Source organism: Taudactylus pleione, unplaced genomic scaffold, assembly GCF_031769625.1.
Source record: "Taudactylus pleione unplaced genomic scaffold, aTauple2 ptg000016l, whole genome shotgun sequence".
In the NCBI taxonomy this organism is placed as follows: domain Eukaryota; kingdom Metazoa; phylum Chordata; class Amphibia; order Anura; family Myobatrachidae; genus Taudactylus; species Taudactylus pleione.
The window spans coordinates 24759335-24776971 of record NW_028284418.1 but is presented as its reverse complement, the minus strand read 5'-3'; the positions used below and the strand labels follow the sequence as shown (position 1 = coordinate 24776971).

At 44.1% G+C, this 17637-nt stretch overlaps 1 protein-coding gene across 1 annotated transcript; it reads left to right on the top strand.

Moving 5' to 3' along the window:
- The first annotated feature begins 12091 nt into the window (after window positions 1–12091).
- LOC148541872 (uncharacterized) lies at window positions 12092–17003 on the top strand. The gene is made up of 4 exons (XM_088476584.1): window positions 12092–12938; window positions 12981–13997; window positions 15476–15642; window positions 16944–17003. The coding sequence occupies exons 1-4, from the start codon at window positions 12092–12094 to the stop codon at window positions 17001–17003; spliced, it is 2091 nt and encodes a 696-aa protein (XP_088332710.1).
- The last annotated feature ends 634 nt before the right edge of the window (window positions 17004–17637 follow it).

Here is a 17637-nt window from a genome sequence, read left to right as displayed (position 1 = left end):
ATCCCAGTATGTGCCAATACCGCTGGAACGTATAAAATACATACTGCATGCAGGAACATTGGCTCCGACATCCCAACGTGTCCTGCCCCCATTTCTATTAGGGCATGCTAAAACTGTGACAGTTCATGCTGGGATGTGTAGTTCAGCAAAAGCTCACTTATTGCCCACCCCTGCTCTAGATCTAATGTCGCCCCCCCATATCATATTCCCCATCAATCCCCACATCTTCGTCACCTCACTTACCTATGACCAATTTATGCCTCACACTAGAGCCTCCAATTCATATTATGATATATTGATTTGGGCAGTGTATTTTATGAATGTTTTATAGTACACGTATAACTCTGTGAGTTGCAATTCATCTGCTTCTGTATTGTGTACTCAGAAAGAAATGAAGATCTCCATCTTATTCAGAGTCGCTTTCTTCTATGTGACCATACCTCCCCTATTCATCCACTTTTAAAACTAGTCATTATCGCTATAAGACCGCATTTTGCAATAGCTATATACTTGATGCAAGAGATCCTTTTAAAACCAGCCAGAAAGCTACTAATTGAGGGGCAATGTCTCTACTGTTTGAATATACAGTAGATAAACATTAAGCTGTAGAGATATGTTACCATAATCAATATATTCAACACTTACACTGCTTCTCGAGAGACATGTACAGTTTTGATCAGCAAAGCGTTTCATCAGTTCTCCAACACATTTATGAATACAAGTACACTAAAACATTAAGCTCGCCACCTGCATTTTATTCTGTATCTGAGATCTGCCAAGTGCAATTAAATGGCTTGGGGAACCCTTGAGTATCAGCTGCATGAACACAATTCACTTTGATTTTGCCGCAGTTTCTGCTTCAGAATTCATCTTAATCTCCCAGCTCCAAAGACTTCTTACAGCCGGTTTAGTTTTTGTGCCTGCTGAGAGACCATTTAAGCTCTGTAACAGAGTATAGAGTTCCTATTCGGTTTAAGAAATGCTGCAGTGTTTCCAAGTAGATTAGTTAATTCAATCAGCTCCCAATCTTTTTTTTTTTTCAAAGTAATAAAGTGAATATATACATTCACTAAGTGCATACATATATAAAGCCATGTATATACTGTATGGGATTAACCTACCAAAAGTGGTAATGTCCAAGCTTTGTTCCCTACCAGGATGTGTAAACTACAGTAATCTGATCAGAAACAAACAATAGGTGTCTTTCCAGGGCCTGATGAAAGGTTTCTGCCACTCTAGGTTAACATAATTGTAATGATCCCATCCGCCTCCCCCCCACCAACAATCAATGGCGTCAATCCAGTTAGGTGCAAATTACGAGTTTGTTTCATGGAAATCGCAGACTTCGCATGAATGCGCACTCCTGAGAATTCTCCAATCCAATTAAAAATGCCTATTCGCACTACTCGAAGAGGAGGTTTGCGAATTGACAGCCGAATACTGTACGTCGTGAGAGAAGTGCATGAAAAAGTGGGGAGACCATCCTGGACCCCCCCAAAATTGATAATTTTGTTAGCAGTACAGTATAGAATGCTGTTTGCGGGCATTAGGACAGTTCTGAAAGTTTTTAATGGTATCAAATGGCAGATTTGTGTTTTTTTTTAATGCAAAAAAATTATAAAAAGCAAACTTTCTTTAATCTCAAATGATTTATTACGACAAATGCAAAAAAAAAGTAGGAAAAAGGGAGATTTGAGGGTACTTTCAGGGCACTTTGAAAAATTGTAAAAAAAAAAATGATTAAAAAAATTATTTTTCAATTAAAAAAATTATTTAAATACATTTTGAATGCCTAAACTAACGAAAAAGTTGATTTTGGTGTAATTTGAGGCCATTTTTTTTACCCCAATAAATGACATGTAATTATTGGACTAATGAAGCTAATTGGAAACTTCCAATTGCCTAATTAGTCATTAGGGGGGTGTTCAAGCAGTTTAGTCTGATGTCCTGACATTTTAACCTTAAAATAAAGATTTTCCTTACTGCTCTCCAGAAAGTGTATGCAATCATCAGTACATCGGATGCGATCGCAGAGCTTGTGGTTGACCGTACCCTGCGACAAGCACTGCGAGCACTTCAGTGTAAAATCCAGCCAGGTGACGTGTACTATGACGCTGCCTCTTAATTATGCACGCCTTTGAAATGGCATTGAGACGCTCAGGTACGCCAGTGTTCACACCTCCAAGTCCCCGTTTTTAATGGCCAGCCCCTGTCACCACCCACAAACGACTTTTTCTGTCACTCACTCTGTTGGGCAGTCTATGCACAGCGAGCGAACGCTTCCCAATCTCTCGCAGTGGTTCGCGCATGCGCACTGCGATGCGTATGCATGCGCACAATGCAAATCATCGGTAGCTACAAGCAAACGCATCTTAGTGAGCGGGTCTGAATCAGGTCCTGTATCTCTTTCAAGATTTTGGATCTGGATTTAGTTTACAAAACCACCTTTGCGTGTTTTGGTTTTGGATTTGTATTTTTTTCTAAAAAATTATATAAACAGCTAAAACCACATAATTTGGGCCTGTTTTTGTTCCTACAGTATTATCAACCTTAATAACAATCACTTTCAGGCATTTCCAGGCATTTTTAACCACCTCACAGCTCACAATATTGATTTCACAATTTTTCAACAAAATAGGCCAAAGGCTGCAGCGAGCTGGCTGGCTAAAGTAAGCAACAGAGCAGCGGCACAAACGCACGGCAGTTTAAAAAATATATAGGACATCTAAGAACCATTGCCACACAGCAGTGGCAGACAGGATGGCAGTTAAATAAACTATAATAATGTCAGTCGGCAATGCCCCAAATTGTGTCAAATGTAAAGGAAAGAGGTGCAAGATGGAATTGTCCCTCCCACCCACTCTTATGTGGGATATTATGAAAGGACATGCACAGTTTAACAAACCAAGCACTTTAGCCACTAGGACTGACACTTTCGTGGCTGAACTCCTTGGTTTGTTTGGGCCCCACACAAAACATTTTTTGGAAGGACTACCTCCAATTATTAAGGAGGAGGTTGATACTGAGGGTGTAGGTGGTGGAGATTGCATGTGCTGGTCCAAACTGCTGGTGCTGATACTGGACTGCTTGTTAATAATTTACAAATCATAATTTTGTTAAACAAATTGCATGAACTCGCTGCAAATGACGTAACAGGGAGGAGATGCCTAGATGGTTAACATCCCTTCCTCTGCTAACTTTGGCTTTACAAATAGTACAGATGCCTTCACAACTATTGTCAGAATTTAGATTAAAATAATTCCACACCCAAGACATAGCTTTTCTGGTAGAGATAAGCGGGTCCGGGATCTCAGAGAACTGGACCCACCCGGACTTGCAGATCCGAGGCGAGAACCAAGTCCAGCTCAGGTTTTCCCATCTGACTCTAATCTCAAATCTCAAAATGAGGCAAAATGTCCTCCTCCACCTGTCGGATTTTAGGGACAGTGGCTGCTGTGTCCATCCAGGGGCTGCTGTGTCCATCAAGGGCAGAGTCTGCTGTGGCCTTCCAGGGGTTGCTGTGTCCATCCAGGGGCATTGGCTGCTGTGTCCATCCAGGGGTTGCTGTGTCCATCCAGGGGCAATGGCTGCTGTGTCCATCCAGGGGTTGCTGTGTCCATCCAGGGGCTGCTATGTCCATCCAGGGCAGGGGCTGCTGTGTCCATCCAGGGGTTTCTGTGTCCATCCAGGGGCAGGGGCTGCTGTGTCCAACCAAGGGTGCCCAGCATATAAAAAAAATAAAAGCTAATAATAATATAATTAATAAAAAAATAATATATATTTTTTTGTGCTGTACTCCAGTGTTCTATATCATTATTATTTTGTTTTACTGTGACGCTGCCTGTCAGACCGCAGTGTAATATTTATACACATATGGTTTGTGACACTAAGTGGTAGCGCAGTGTATAATAAATATTGTGACACTGTAAGTGGAAAAAGCAGTGTATTCGTAAAAAATATTGTGACATTAAGTGGAAAGCGCAGTGTATTCATAAAAAATATTGACACTGTTAGTGGAAACGCAGTCCAAGCGGAGTAAGCCATTTTGCAGGTTGTCAGCAGTATGTCTCTTAGTGAAACCGGTGATACATAGAGAAGCCTGCTTCTGAAAGAGCTGCTGTTTCTTAGATGCTGTGCTGCTGGTGGCATTACAACCAGTTGGTACAACGGCATTTTGGAGGCCACAAATTATGTTTTTTTTAATATCCCTGTACAGGTTGGGAAATGCTTTTCAAGTGTAATCTTTGCAAAGTATTATTTAACAGTCAATTGTTTTGGAAAGCACTACTATTAGTCTTCCTGGTCCCCTACTGGGATGAAAATCCACTTCCAGCAGCAGCAGCAAGCATGGTGCTCAAAGATTCTTCTGGGGCAAGGACAGATGTGAATGAGTAAAATACTTTTTGGAAATGCCACCCTTCCCCTTCTCCCTCATAAATTTACTTCGGGATAAAAACAATTTAATTAAATGTACTACCAATCAATCCTTCCTGTCCCTGCCTTCGACTACATACATACTCCAACTCCCTCAGGCCCCTTGAATAAAAAAAAAATTGTTTCCTCATGTGCCATGTTGGAAGTTGAACTGCCACGTGTTTGTGTAATCTACTGCTGCCGCTTAGCTTAGTCAGCCAGCTACCTTGGTGCAAATTTTGGGCCTAAACTGGATGAAAATAATATTGTGAGCTGTGAGGTGGTCAAAATTGACTGGAAACAAGTGGAAATTAATGTTATTGAGGTTAATAATACTGTAGGAACAAAAAAATTATAATTATGTGACTTTAGCAGATTTTATCAGTTTTTGAAAAAAAAAAAAAGATCCAAAACACGCAATGGGCGGTTTTGGCATAACCAAATCCAGATCCAAAACACAAGAAGATACAGATCCAAAACCAAAACACTAGGGTCAACACACATCTCTGTTTTCTGGCTTTCTTTTTACCACAAGCAAGAACTGCTGCCACTGGTGGCTGATTTATGCAAACAACATCCTCATCATCAACATCCTCATTAGCTTCAGAAAGGACACAAATTTTCCACTCTTCCTCCTTTTGCACTTCCTCCACACTATCATCCTCATTTTCTATTATTTCACCATTTAATACTAGCACATCCGTCATGGCATCAGTGATCCGCTATGCAACTGGTTGACAGCTGTAATACTTACTTCCTCTATCGAAGGATTGTTTAATAGTCATTTGTTTTTTTTAAATTACTGCTAGTAGTAGTCTTCTTGGTTTCTTTCTGGGATGAAGATCCACCCCCAGCAGCAACAGCAACAGGCATAGCACTCAAGGATCCTTCTGAGGAATCACGGATAGGAGAGGAGTCAGTCATGCTTATGAAATTGGATGCAGCAGGAATACTTCTAATCACGATTGAGGATGTTGATGATGCAGGTGTTGGTGGTGGAGATTGCAGGTGCTTGGATCTAACAGAGAGAAGAGAGCAGCTAGGACTATGGACTGATTGTTATGTTTTTAACCAAAGTTTCTGAATTTTGTCAAACGCTTTGGAATTTGATGAATGCGCTGCAAGTGACATAACATGGAGGAGGTTCCTAGATGGTTAAGGTCCTTACCTCTACTCACTCTTGCTTGGCAAACATTACAGATGGCTTGACAACTATTGTCCGGATTTGGGTGGAAATAACTCCACACATGAAAAGTGGATTTTTTTGTCTTTTGCCACGGCATGACAGAGGGCTTTTTTATACCATGGGCAACAACTGTTACCTGATTTACACAAACAACATCCTCGGCATCAACATCCTCGGCTTCAACATCCTCATCATCAACATCCTCATCATCCTTGTTAGCGCCAACTACAGAAATATCCTCCTCATCCTCCTGGTGCAGTTTCACAGTAGCATCCTTGATTTCTACATCAGCATGTTGACTTGTGCTGCTCATCCTCACATTTGCAGAAGGCACACAAATGGTGGAAGGAGAATCCTCTTCAAGTAGAGTATTAGAAAGGTCAGCCTCACACATGACAACCGCAAACACACTTGGACTCTCCTCTGGGATCTGTGACTTTTCTGAGCACACAGTTGGTTTATGTGCCTTAGTGATTTTAATTATTTTGACACTTCTACAGTGAGAAGGGCTTACATCATCATCAGATGCACTACCACCAGTCATAAATAAAGGCCAAGGCCTTGTCCTATCCTTGCCACTTTGTGTAGTAAATGGAATATTGCCAATTTTTTGTTTCTCTGCAGCTAACTTAGGCCCTCATTCAGAGCCGCTCGCTAGCGGCCGTACGCTCGTTCCGAGCGATGTTCGCACATCTGCGCATGCGTACGGTTTTTAGTACGCATGCGCGAACCAGTCAGTGCGGCCAAAAATCGTTTGTACGCTATATAGCAAGTGCCTGCTATTTTGAGTGACAGAATGAGGCGTATGTGGGTGGTAACAGGGGAAGGTGCTTGTAAACGGGGGAGTGGAATTCGAACGCTGGCGTGCTTAAAGGTCAAAACAGGCGTTTTAAGGGAGTGCATAATTAATACAGCAGCGTCATTGACCACGTCACTTGGTTTTTTTAAACTCAGAACTGCTCGCAAAATAGCGGTTGAAAAAACCAACCACAAGAATAGCGAGCAGTTCATACGCTGGTCGATGTACTCGATTAATCTAATAAATAGCGGACATGACGTATGGTGCGAGCGGCCAGGGGGCGTTTTTAACAAATAAACGAGTGTATGTTTTGCACGCTCGTTCAGACTTAGAGGTGTGAACAGACTGCAATTTGCGAACGGATCATTTGAATAGCCACCCCTTGTTTTTGAACGAACGACCGCAAATAGCGAACGGCTCTGAATCAGGCCCTTAGCTTTTACTTTTTTTTTCATTAACACTGTAAAACATTGCTTGTTTGAATTTAAATGCTTTGACTTAAGCCCTTGGGCATTGGCCTTAGTAGATGATGTTGATGGCCCTGCATTGTCATCATGACTGCTGGCAACAGCTGCAAGACTGGTATGTGGTTCCTGCTCTCCTCTCATTTCATCATCCTCCATATCAACAAACTATCATTGCGGTCTGACCGGCAGTCTCACCGAAACATTTTTTTTACACTGGAGAAGAGCACCCTTGAATGAGGCAGCAGCCCCTTGATGAACAACACAGCTAAGTTGCTAACGCACACACACACAAAAAAAATATTTGATTTCTTATTTTTTGTGGATTGATAATATAAATTTTTATTTAACTTTTATTTTTTTAACACTGGGGAAGAGCACCCCTGAATGTGACAGCAGCCCCTTGATGAACAACACAGACAGCACCCCTTATTTATGGACAACAAAGCAACCCTGCCAAGTGTGGACAGACCACCTGCAGAGTCACAAATACGTGGACGATAAACTGCAGCAGTGTCACTGAACAATAATAGCACAGCTAAGTTGCTAACGCACACACACACACAAAAAAAAACAAAGAAAAAAGCACTTCTTTTTTTTTACACTGGGGAAGAGCAACCGTAATTGACAGAGCACCCCCCCTGGACAACAAAGCACCCCTTTATGGACTGCAGCCCTAGCCTGATGTACAAGCCAACAATACAGCAGCAGCCACAGTTAATTGACAGGACAAGTGACACAGCAGCTGCAGCAACCACTGAAGGAAGCCCCCCTTTATATACTGCAGCCTAAGCCCCTTTATGGACAACACAGCAGCAGTAGCCTTCAGGCCAAGACCCCAACTTGACACACACACTGAGTGACTGACAGTGACTACACACAGGCTCGGACTGGGCCGCTGGGGATTCGGGTAAATCCCCGATGGGCCCTCCTGCTTTGAAGCTCCGCCCACTTTAACCTGGGGGCGGGGCCATGCATGAGGGGGTTACTGGCAGCATGATGTAATGTACATTGCACAAAATTACATGAAGCCCCCATCTTCAGTTCCAGCAGGCCCTCTCCCCCATCTAAGCACCAGCGGGCTCCCCAACCCCCCCTGAACAGCAGCGGGCCCCCTACTGCGCACCGGAGTCAGCTGGCACCACCTCACCTCCTGAGCGCTGACAGCAGCGGAGCTGGCAGCAGTGGGCCCCCCTTACCTCCTGAGTGCCGGCAGCAGTGGACCCCTCTCCCCTCCTGAGTGCTGGCTGCTGAGCGCCCCTGTCTAAGCGCCTGCAATAGCGCCCCGCTTTCTAAGCAGTGGACCGCGCACATCCCCCTAAGCATCGAGAGCAGCCCTCTCCATCCTGAGGACTGGCAGCGGGTCCCCACCCGTCCTGAGCACCGGAAGCAGCGGGCTCCCCCCCCCCCATCCTGAGCACTGGCAGCAGCGGCCCCCCCACCTGTCCTGAGCGCCGGCAGCAGCAGGCCCGCCCTGCCCTCCTGAGCACCGGCAGCAGCGGGCCTCTTCCCCTCCTAAACGCCAGCAGCAGCCAGCACCCGACAGGTGGCAGCTCCATAGTGCTATTTTGGCCAGGGGAGCTTCTCCTGCGCTTCTCTATGCTACAGGATGCCTCCAATATACTGGTTCCTGATTACTGATTGGTGGGACAGCAACAGGGACTGGTAAGTGAATATTATTATTATACTGTACATGCAGACTGACTGACTAATGTAGCTTTTATTATGGACATGTGCTTATCCCACCACCCAACATAGAGTTTATGCTGTGCCCATATTAAACTTGGGCTTTCAATTCAATGTGGCCATCATCTAATGTGTACCTATCAACACACAGCCTGGTGTTGCAGTCAAACTGTGGACCCAGTATCCAGGTATCAATTGAGGCTCTGATCTCTACACCCCATTATTCCCTGCACATGTCTATTGCCCACACTCTGCCCGCCTTCCCCAGCTGTCCGTCTGCCCACCTTCCACAACTGTCCCTCTGCCCGCCTACCTCAGCAGCCTTCTGACAGCCTACTCCGGCTGTCCCTCTGCCCACCTACCCCGGCTGTCCCTCTGCCAACTTCCTCAGCTGTTCCTCTGCCCGCCTTCCTCGGATGTCCCTCTGCCCTCCTTCCTCGTCTGTCCCTCTGCGCGGCTTCTACGGCTGTCCCTCTGCCGCTTTTCCCACCTGCCTCTCTGACACCTTCCCCTCATGTCCTTATCAGGGCCGGTTTCCCGCTAGGCATCCTAGGCGCTCGCCTAGGGCCCGACGGGACCCAAGGAGCCCGTGGACTGACCCCTTTGCCCTTAGAAATGACAGGATCACAGCACTCCAAGAGGAGCACTGCGCGAGTACCGCGTGACGTCATGCGGTCCCGCCTCCTCTCCCGCGCGGCTGTCTGAGAGAGAGACTGAATGTGGCGCGGCCGCCAGCCTGCACATGAAGGAAGAGGTCAGCCCCAGAGACAAAGTGACTGACCGGGTCCGCGCCCCGCCCACCGCCCTGTATATATATGTATATATATATATATATGTGTGTTTTAATATTATTGTTTATCTTTTTCTCATCTGTTGAAATTGTAAAAACTGCATATATCCAGTAGTTGTTACTAGGTCAAGACTTGACCTGGTGACACCTGCTAGATTTATGCACAGTTTTTACAATGTCACTAGATTATATATATATATATATATATATATATATATATATAATGTGCTGAGTTACTACCTATTGTGTAGGTGTTTTTATCTTATTTTCTGTTCCCTCATCTTTTCCCGTCTTCCTCTGTTCTTCCTCCTTTCCTCCCATCTCCCTCTGTTCTTCCTCCTTTCCTCCCGTCTCCCTCTGTTCTTCCCCCTTTCCTCCCGTCTCCCTCTGTTCCTCCCCCTTTCCTCCCGTCTCCCTCTGTTCTTCCCCCTTTCCTCCCGTCTCCCTCTGTTCCTCCCCCTTTCCTCCCGTCTCCCTCTGTTCTTCCCTTTCCTCCCGTCTCCCTCTGTTCCTCCCCCTTTCCCCCCGCCTCCCTCTGTTCTTACCTTTCCTCCCTTCTCCCTCTGTTCTTCCCCCTTTCCTACAGTCTCTCACTATTTTTCCTCCTGTCTTCCTCTGTTCATTTGACCCCCTTTCATCCCGTCTCGCCTATCACACTGTGTGTATGTATGTATATATGTATACACATACATGCACACTTATTTCATGTATATATTTGTTACAGGATGATATATATATATATATATATATATATATATATGTGATCTAGGAAGACTGTAGTAACTGTGCATATAGTACAGTAGGTGTCACTGGAGCAAGATAAGGAAAACCTGGCCCTCGACAAGTGGAAAAGAATAGGCGGCATTCTTATGTCTCCAAAAAAACGTGTATTGATCACCGATGGATTAAATATATAGTCAACGTTTCAAGGTCCTAAAACCTTTTCGTTAGGATTCAAGAGTGCCGCCTATTCCTTTCCACAGATCAGACAGGTTTCTTTTGGAGAAATAAAACTATGTATATATATATATATATATATATATTATGATGCATGTATATAATATGATGTGTGTGTCTTGCTCCAGTGACACCTACTGTAATATATGCACAGGATTGTTTGAGGGAGGGGGCCCCTAACCAATATCTTGCCTAGGGTCCCGTGAGATATAAATCCAGCTCTGGTCCCTATGCCACTTTACACATTAATATCATTAAACTAAAGGTGGCACAGATTATCATTATTATTCTTCTTCTAATAATGCAACTGCTTATTATTATTATTATTATTATTATTATTAGACTAAAGGGGGCACAGATAACATGTGTTAGACTAAATGCATAATATTATGCTGTTTTCTTTGTGGGACGGTCATGCCCCACCCATTAATGACCTCAACTACCCTATGGTTGGTCACACCCCTTCGGCGGGCCCCTGCCTCTGCATTTCCCTGGTGGGCCTTTAATGACCCAGTCCAACACTGACTACACATCTGATAGTGTGGCACTCCCAGAGAAACTGCTTAGCCTGGCAGTCCTTTCTTGTCCACAGTGAGTGTTGCTAAGTATTGACTCTAGGACCCAGGAGCAGCTAACTATGAGCAGCAGCAGCACTGCTGAGCCCAGGATGGAAAGTGAAACTAGAGAAGGCAGAGCAGAAGCAGCCATGTGGAGCGTGACAGGGGCCATGTAGTGTGAGCTGTTGGAGAGAAGCAACTACCAGGAGTGTGTGTGCTGCACTGAGCCTTGACTGAGGGCACAGACAGTGGGGATCAGCAGCTGATCGGGGTAACAGTGCCTGTGAGGAGGAGACCCCCCTCTATGTCAAGACAAGAGAGCTTGAAAGATCTCAGTTTTACTGATCTTACTACAGCACCAAGGAGAGGAGAGGCTGTGTGTGCAGGTCACGTGCTACATGCTGATAGTCACGTGCTGGCATCTGGACAGGTATCCTTTGCATTGTATTACATGCCAGGTGAAGGACTGCACAATTATAGAGACTGATCTTATAGGAAGTGGATTTTCTGCAAAGACTGTAACCATTTCAAGTAACATTTAATACACGGGTATTCTTATAATGAGCTCCAACGTGCTGATCAGTGAAGATTAGGGATACTATTCCTGGGCGTACTAATGAGAAACACGGTAGTTTATTGCCAATCTTTTGAGATCGTAGTTTTTATAGAGAAATGTTATTTTGCACTTGATTTTATATGACACTGTGAAGTATATTGTTCATGATCGTAGCTGTTTCCTATACAGAATGCAAAGTAATTAATTATTGAATGTTTACAGTATTGACAGAGAAGTGAATACATATCTGAAGTTAATTGCCCTACCATATTTGAATTGAATGTATTACTGTATTTGCGTATTATATTGCTGAGTGTTGTGATATGAACCAGATTATTGTTAACCGATTATTTTAGTAAGCAGCTTGGGTTTGGAAGCCAGTTCTCAAATTCACAAAATCGGCTCTCTGCAGAGCAGACTGTTTGAATGACCCTTTATCTGGACTGATCTTCCTTACCTCTCTGAAAAGTGAAAAGAATCTGTATGAGAATCCAGTTCACCAGGTAAAACAGTTTAGCTACAGTCACCATTTCATACTACACCTGGATACTACATTTGGCATCACTATAAACAGGATTCAGAGTCTAAAGTAAGGAGATTGGGAATCTAAGGGAAATATGTCGACAGAACAACCTGCACCAGCAGAGCTGTCCAGCAGCGAAGCAGGACCAGCAAACACGGCAATGGCACAAGTTAACCCAATTACACTACCATACTACTTCGGAGCCCCATGGCTCTCAACTTACAGTGGAGATGTTCATGGCACAGAAGGAAATACCTTCAGTGAATTCAAAAACAAGATGAACTCGATGTTTCGGCTGTATCCCTTGAGCGACCAACAACAAGTGGAAATCTTAATAGGCCAACTCAAAGGATCCGCCCTTCGAGAAGTTACGTCGTGGCCATTGGATGAGAGGCAGAATGTGGGTCAAGTGCTGAAAAGATTGGCAACCACATTTGAGACTCGGATATTATCTGCACTAAAATTTAAATTCTATGCTTGCAAACAGCGACCGGGAGAAACTCTTCGGGATTACGCTCTAAACCTGCAAGAAGCCTTACATGCGATACAAGCCTTAGATGCAGAAGAAGTCAGAAATACAGATGAAGCTCTAGTAACCCAGCTTGTTGAAGGGGCCAATGGGGAAGGAACCCGAACCCAGCTGCGGATGCTGAGGATGCAAATCCCGAACCACTCCTTCCTAGACTTCAAGGAGACAGCAATCAAAGTGATAGGCACTGGTGGAAATCGGGAAATGGACTTTCTGAATTTGCCAGGGTTACACGAACGTCCATGCCTAAGTGGAGCAAATTACTCGACCCCCGAGCAAACGCTGAAGGGGAAAGACAACGTGTTGCAGGGTGTGCAGACATCAACCACAGATCCTTTACAGGCTCTTAGAAGGCAAATAGAAAATTTGACAGTAGGGATGGCAGAGATGCAGAGAGAGATTCGCAACTTATTGTTACCTGGGATGCTTGGCTCTACTGAACCAAAGTGGAGAACAGAGAGGAGGAGAGCAACCGATCGCTTTGATTCACAAGGACGACCCATATGTCGACTGATGGAAGAAGGTCAACCCCGGGATGTGAGTCTGGGCCCAATATTACAGAACCAAATAGAAATTGTGAGCACGCCACCTGCAGGCAATGTTACATCAGCCATAGGGAGAAGAGTTTCAGGCAAAGTCGTATGGTTCCATGTGCAACGTGGCTATGGATTCATAAAACGTGATGATACCAAGAATGATATTTTTGTTCATTATACGGCAGTTCAAAAGAACAACCCAATAAAATACCATCGCAGCCTAGAAGATGGAGAATTTGTAGAATTTGATGTCATCAATGGACAAAAAGGTGTACAGGCAACAAACGTCACTGGTCCTGATGGTGCTCCAGTTAAAGGCAGCAGATATGCAGCAAATCATAAGCATAACTGGCGCTATCCATATCGCAGAAGACCTCCACGTGACTACCAGCAAAACTGCCAATACAGTGTAAGTGGAGACGAGTGCGCGGAAGCAGAAAACATGGCAGAAAGTGTACATCAACCACAACCTTATTTGATGAGTCACTACCAACCATACTCCTCAGAGAGACCATATGGACGCACACATCCATATCCTGAAGTCCCAGAAGAAAGTGAATCATTGGGACGAATAGATGAGCGAACTGTGGAGGAACGAAGTGAGAAAGTGCAGCAGAACCTGCAGGATATGACCAGACCACAACTTCCTCCAGAGCCTGCGTGTGAGGGCAAGGCCAAAATGGAGTACATCGGTTCTGATATGGTCAACTTTGATCAGGCCAATTCAAGTGCAGCTGACCAGGAAAAGGACACAGAGGAAGTGATCCACACAGCTACAAGGGAAGACTTGGGGGTTCCCCCTAAACCCAATGCAATGGATTTAAAGAAGTCAACGTCTGATCCTCTTGATCCTGTGAAATCTCTGAGCGAAACTAAAGGGGCAGTGAAATGGCTTTTTCCAGAGCAGCATCCCCCAGACTGTGAGTACGCCTCAATAAGCGGTGAAAAGTTTGTCTTACTTCTGCAACAGGCAACGAGAAAGCAAGGAAAAAGGAACAAAGGTGCTCCGTCTATACACTGTAGACAATAGGGTGGTCGGCAGTGGTAACTTTCTAACACCTAATAATAATAACTGTATTACATTGATATGCTGTGTTGATAGCTAAAGTTTACTGAAATGTGATTTTTGAAATTGTTTTCTCTCTTACTATGTAGCGGACATGATATTGTTGGTAACTGCGTTATTCTGATCTTGCATTGCTCCACGGTAATGTACTAGAGACTGTTTTATGAGGGACCTTGAAAGTTAATTTCTTGCATGAGGACATGCAACCTTTTAGCGGGGAAGTATGTGGCACCCCCAGAGAAACTGCTTAGCCTGGCAGTCCTTTCTTGTCCACAGTGAGTGTTGCTGAGGATTGACTCTAGGACCCAGGAGCAGCTAACTATGAGCAGCAGCAGCACTGCTAAGCCCAGGATTGAAAGTGAAACTAGAGAAGGCAGAGCAGAAGCAGCCATGTGGAGCGTGACAGGGGCCGTGTAGTGTGAGCTGTTGGAGAGAAGTAACTACCAGGGGTGTGTGTGCTGCACTGAGCCTTGACTGAGGGCACAGACAGTGGGGATCAGCAGCTGATCGGGGTAACAGTGCCTGTGAGGAGGAGACCAATCTCTATGTCAAGACAAGAGAGCTTGAAAGATCTCAGTTTTACTGATCTTACTACAGCACCAAAGAGAGGAGAGGCTGTGTGTGCAGGTCACGTGCTACATGCTGATAGTCACGTGCTGGCATCTGGACAGGTATCCTTTGCATTGTAATACATGCCAGGTGAAGGACTGCACAATTATAGAGACTGATCTTATAGGAAGTGGATTTTCTGCAAAGACTGTAACCATTTCAAGTAACATTTAATACACGGGTATTCTTATAATGAGCTCCAACGTGCTGATCAGTGAAGATTAGGGATACTATTCCTGGGCGTACTAATGAGAAACACGGTAGTTTATTGCCAATCTTTTGAGATCGTAGTTTTTATAGAGAAATGTTATTTTGCACTTGATTTTATATGACACTGTGAAGTATATTGTTCATGATCGTAGCTGTTTCCTATACAGAATGCAAAGTAATTATTGAATGTTTACAGTATTGACAGAGAAGTGAATACATATCTGAAGTAGGGATGTGCAGGCTCGGATAGGTTCGAGTTTGCACGTGGAGTTCGGATTTTTCCCTCCAAAAAAACGGAACTCAGAACGAGGCAAAACGTCATCTTACATGGACGAACATCATCATTCCTGGTCAAAAGACCAGGAATGATGATGTTCGTCCATGTAAGATGACGTTTTGCCTCGTTCTGAGTTCCGTTTTTTTGGAGGGAAAAATCCGAACTCCACGTGCAAACTCGAACCTATCCGAGCCTGCACATCCCTAATCTGAAGTTAATTGCCCTACCATATTTGAATTGAATGTATTACTGTATTTGCATATTATATTGCTGAGTGTTGTGATATGAACCAGATTATTGTTAACCGATTATTTTAGTAAGCAGCTTGGGTTTGGAAGCCAGTTCTCAAATTCACAAAACTGCAGTTATTTCTAATAAATCGGCTCTCTGCAGAGCAGACTGTTTGAATGACCCTTTGTCTGGACTGATCTTCCTTACCTCTCTGAAAAGTGAAAAGAATCTGTATGAGAATCCAGTTCACCAGGTAAAACAGTTTAGCTACAGTCACCATTTCATACTACACCTGGGTACAACACTAGATTCTCTCTACACAGCTGGAGTGAAAATTGTGCAAACTGCAGGGACCTTTATATAATCCAATACCCACGGGAATCCGACAGCGGGAGGATGACGTTTTGCCTCGTTTTGAGATCCGAGTCACACGGGAAAACCCGAGCCGGTCTTGGATCCGACTCGGAATTGCAATGTCCGGGTGGGTCTGGTTCTCCGATAACCGGATCCGCTCATCTCTACATAAAAGTAAGTACTCAATACAATACAAACTAGCTGTATGCACCACAATATAGTGATTACTGTGAAATTATGTGATATTATATTAAACACATAGATCAGGGGTGGCCAGACTGTTGTGACATGGGATCTACTTTTTGTTCACTTACTTAGAAGTGATCTACCAGCATCAATGGGGCTATTTTTTAATGTGTGCACTATTACTGCTGCTATTATTTGATGTCATTATTATTAAATCTGTTTTTTAATGTGTGCGTTGTTATTGGTGCTATTATTTGATGTGTGCCCCACATGTAATAATAGGACCAATAACAATGCACACATTTAAAAATAGCCTTAATAATGATTACTTTTTAATGTGTGTGTTATTATTGGTGCTATTATTTGACGTGGGGCTCACTTCAAATAGTAGCACCAATATTTAATAATAGCACCATTATTTATAATAGCACCAATGATAATTTTCACCTCAAATAATAACCCCAATAATTATGCCCACAGAGCACTTACCTTACCTGACATGTCTTCAATTTTACTCTGTGACCACTTGCGCTTCCCGCTTTGTGACCGCTGGGCTGGCCGCTTGTGCTAACTGCTGCCATTAGCTGCCTGACTGGATCTGACTGCATCTGATCTGCAGTGTAGTTTTCTATGCTCCACACAGCGCATGTGACATCTTGACATCACCCGTGCGCTGCACCACTGGGATCTAGGGTTCTGAGGTCCAGAAGCCATCAGTTAGCTGTCAGAGGTTGCAATATACCAGAGGATGCCCCGCGGGCATGAGTTCTATGATATATACAAATGTTGATTGTAATAAGCCTATGTATATGGCAATGGCACTCAGAAAAAATAATATTATTGTCAAAATTACACATTATGGTGGTGTTACTACACTGGTTAATATATCAACAACAAAAGTTAGTAGAATTGTTATTGTGGAAAATATAGCCTTCCTTATATGGAAAGCATCCCTGGTGGCAGTGGGTGCAAGATTAATAGTAATATAATAGATAATAACATTGTTTGTAACAGGCAGACTACAAGTCCCAGACAGCCTGCCTCAACATGAAAGCACTTGTGGAACAACATTAAGGACCCCCTGGCACCTGTACTCTGCCTGTAAAGAAAATATTAAAATAACCAAAAGACTTGGACACCGACTGTTGTAATATATATATATATATATATATTTTTTTTTTAAACAAGCGGAAGCTCAAGGACAGGCACTGAAAACTGTGTACAGTGCCACCCTAAAATGACAGGCCACTTGTGGACACTGCCATAGAAATTAATAGAGAAGCATTGATTGGCTGAGAGTGGGGGGACGGTTGCTATGGCAGTGTCTGCTCTCAGCCAATATGCGCTTCAACCTGATGTACCATCAAAACTTGCACCAGCCCTATGCCAGACACAGTTTTTCCATTTGAACATGGTGTGTCCTGTGTGAGCAATTCTGCATCTTTAGATGCAGCCACTGGCAGCTGCACACCCACGTCTGTCTAGCCAGTAGCCTCCCTCTTGTGGTCCCTCTTGGAACGCCCACTAAAATCTACACTCCCTGCATCCAAATTTGTTTTGTATCTCTGTGAGGTAAGCATCGGGATGAATGTGCAGTGCAACCTGGACAGGCCTGGCAACAAAGGGTACACCTGTCCCGGGCCCCGAGGTTCTGAGGGGCCCAAAGTCTGGATTAGCACAAAAAAACAGACTTTAGGGTGTGGCACCA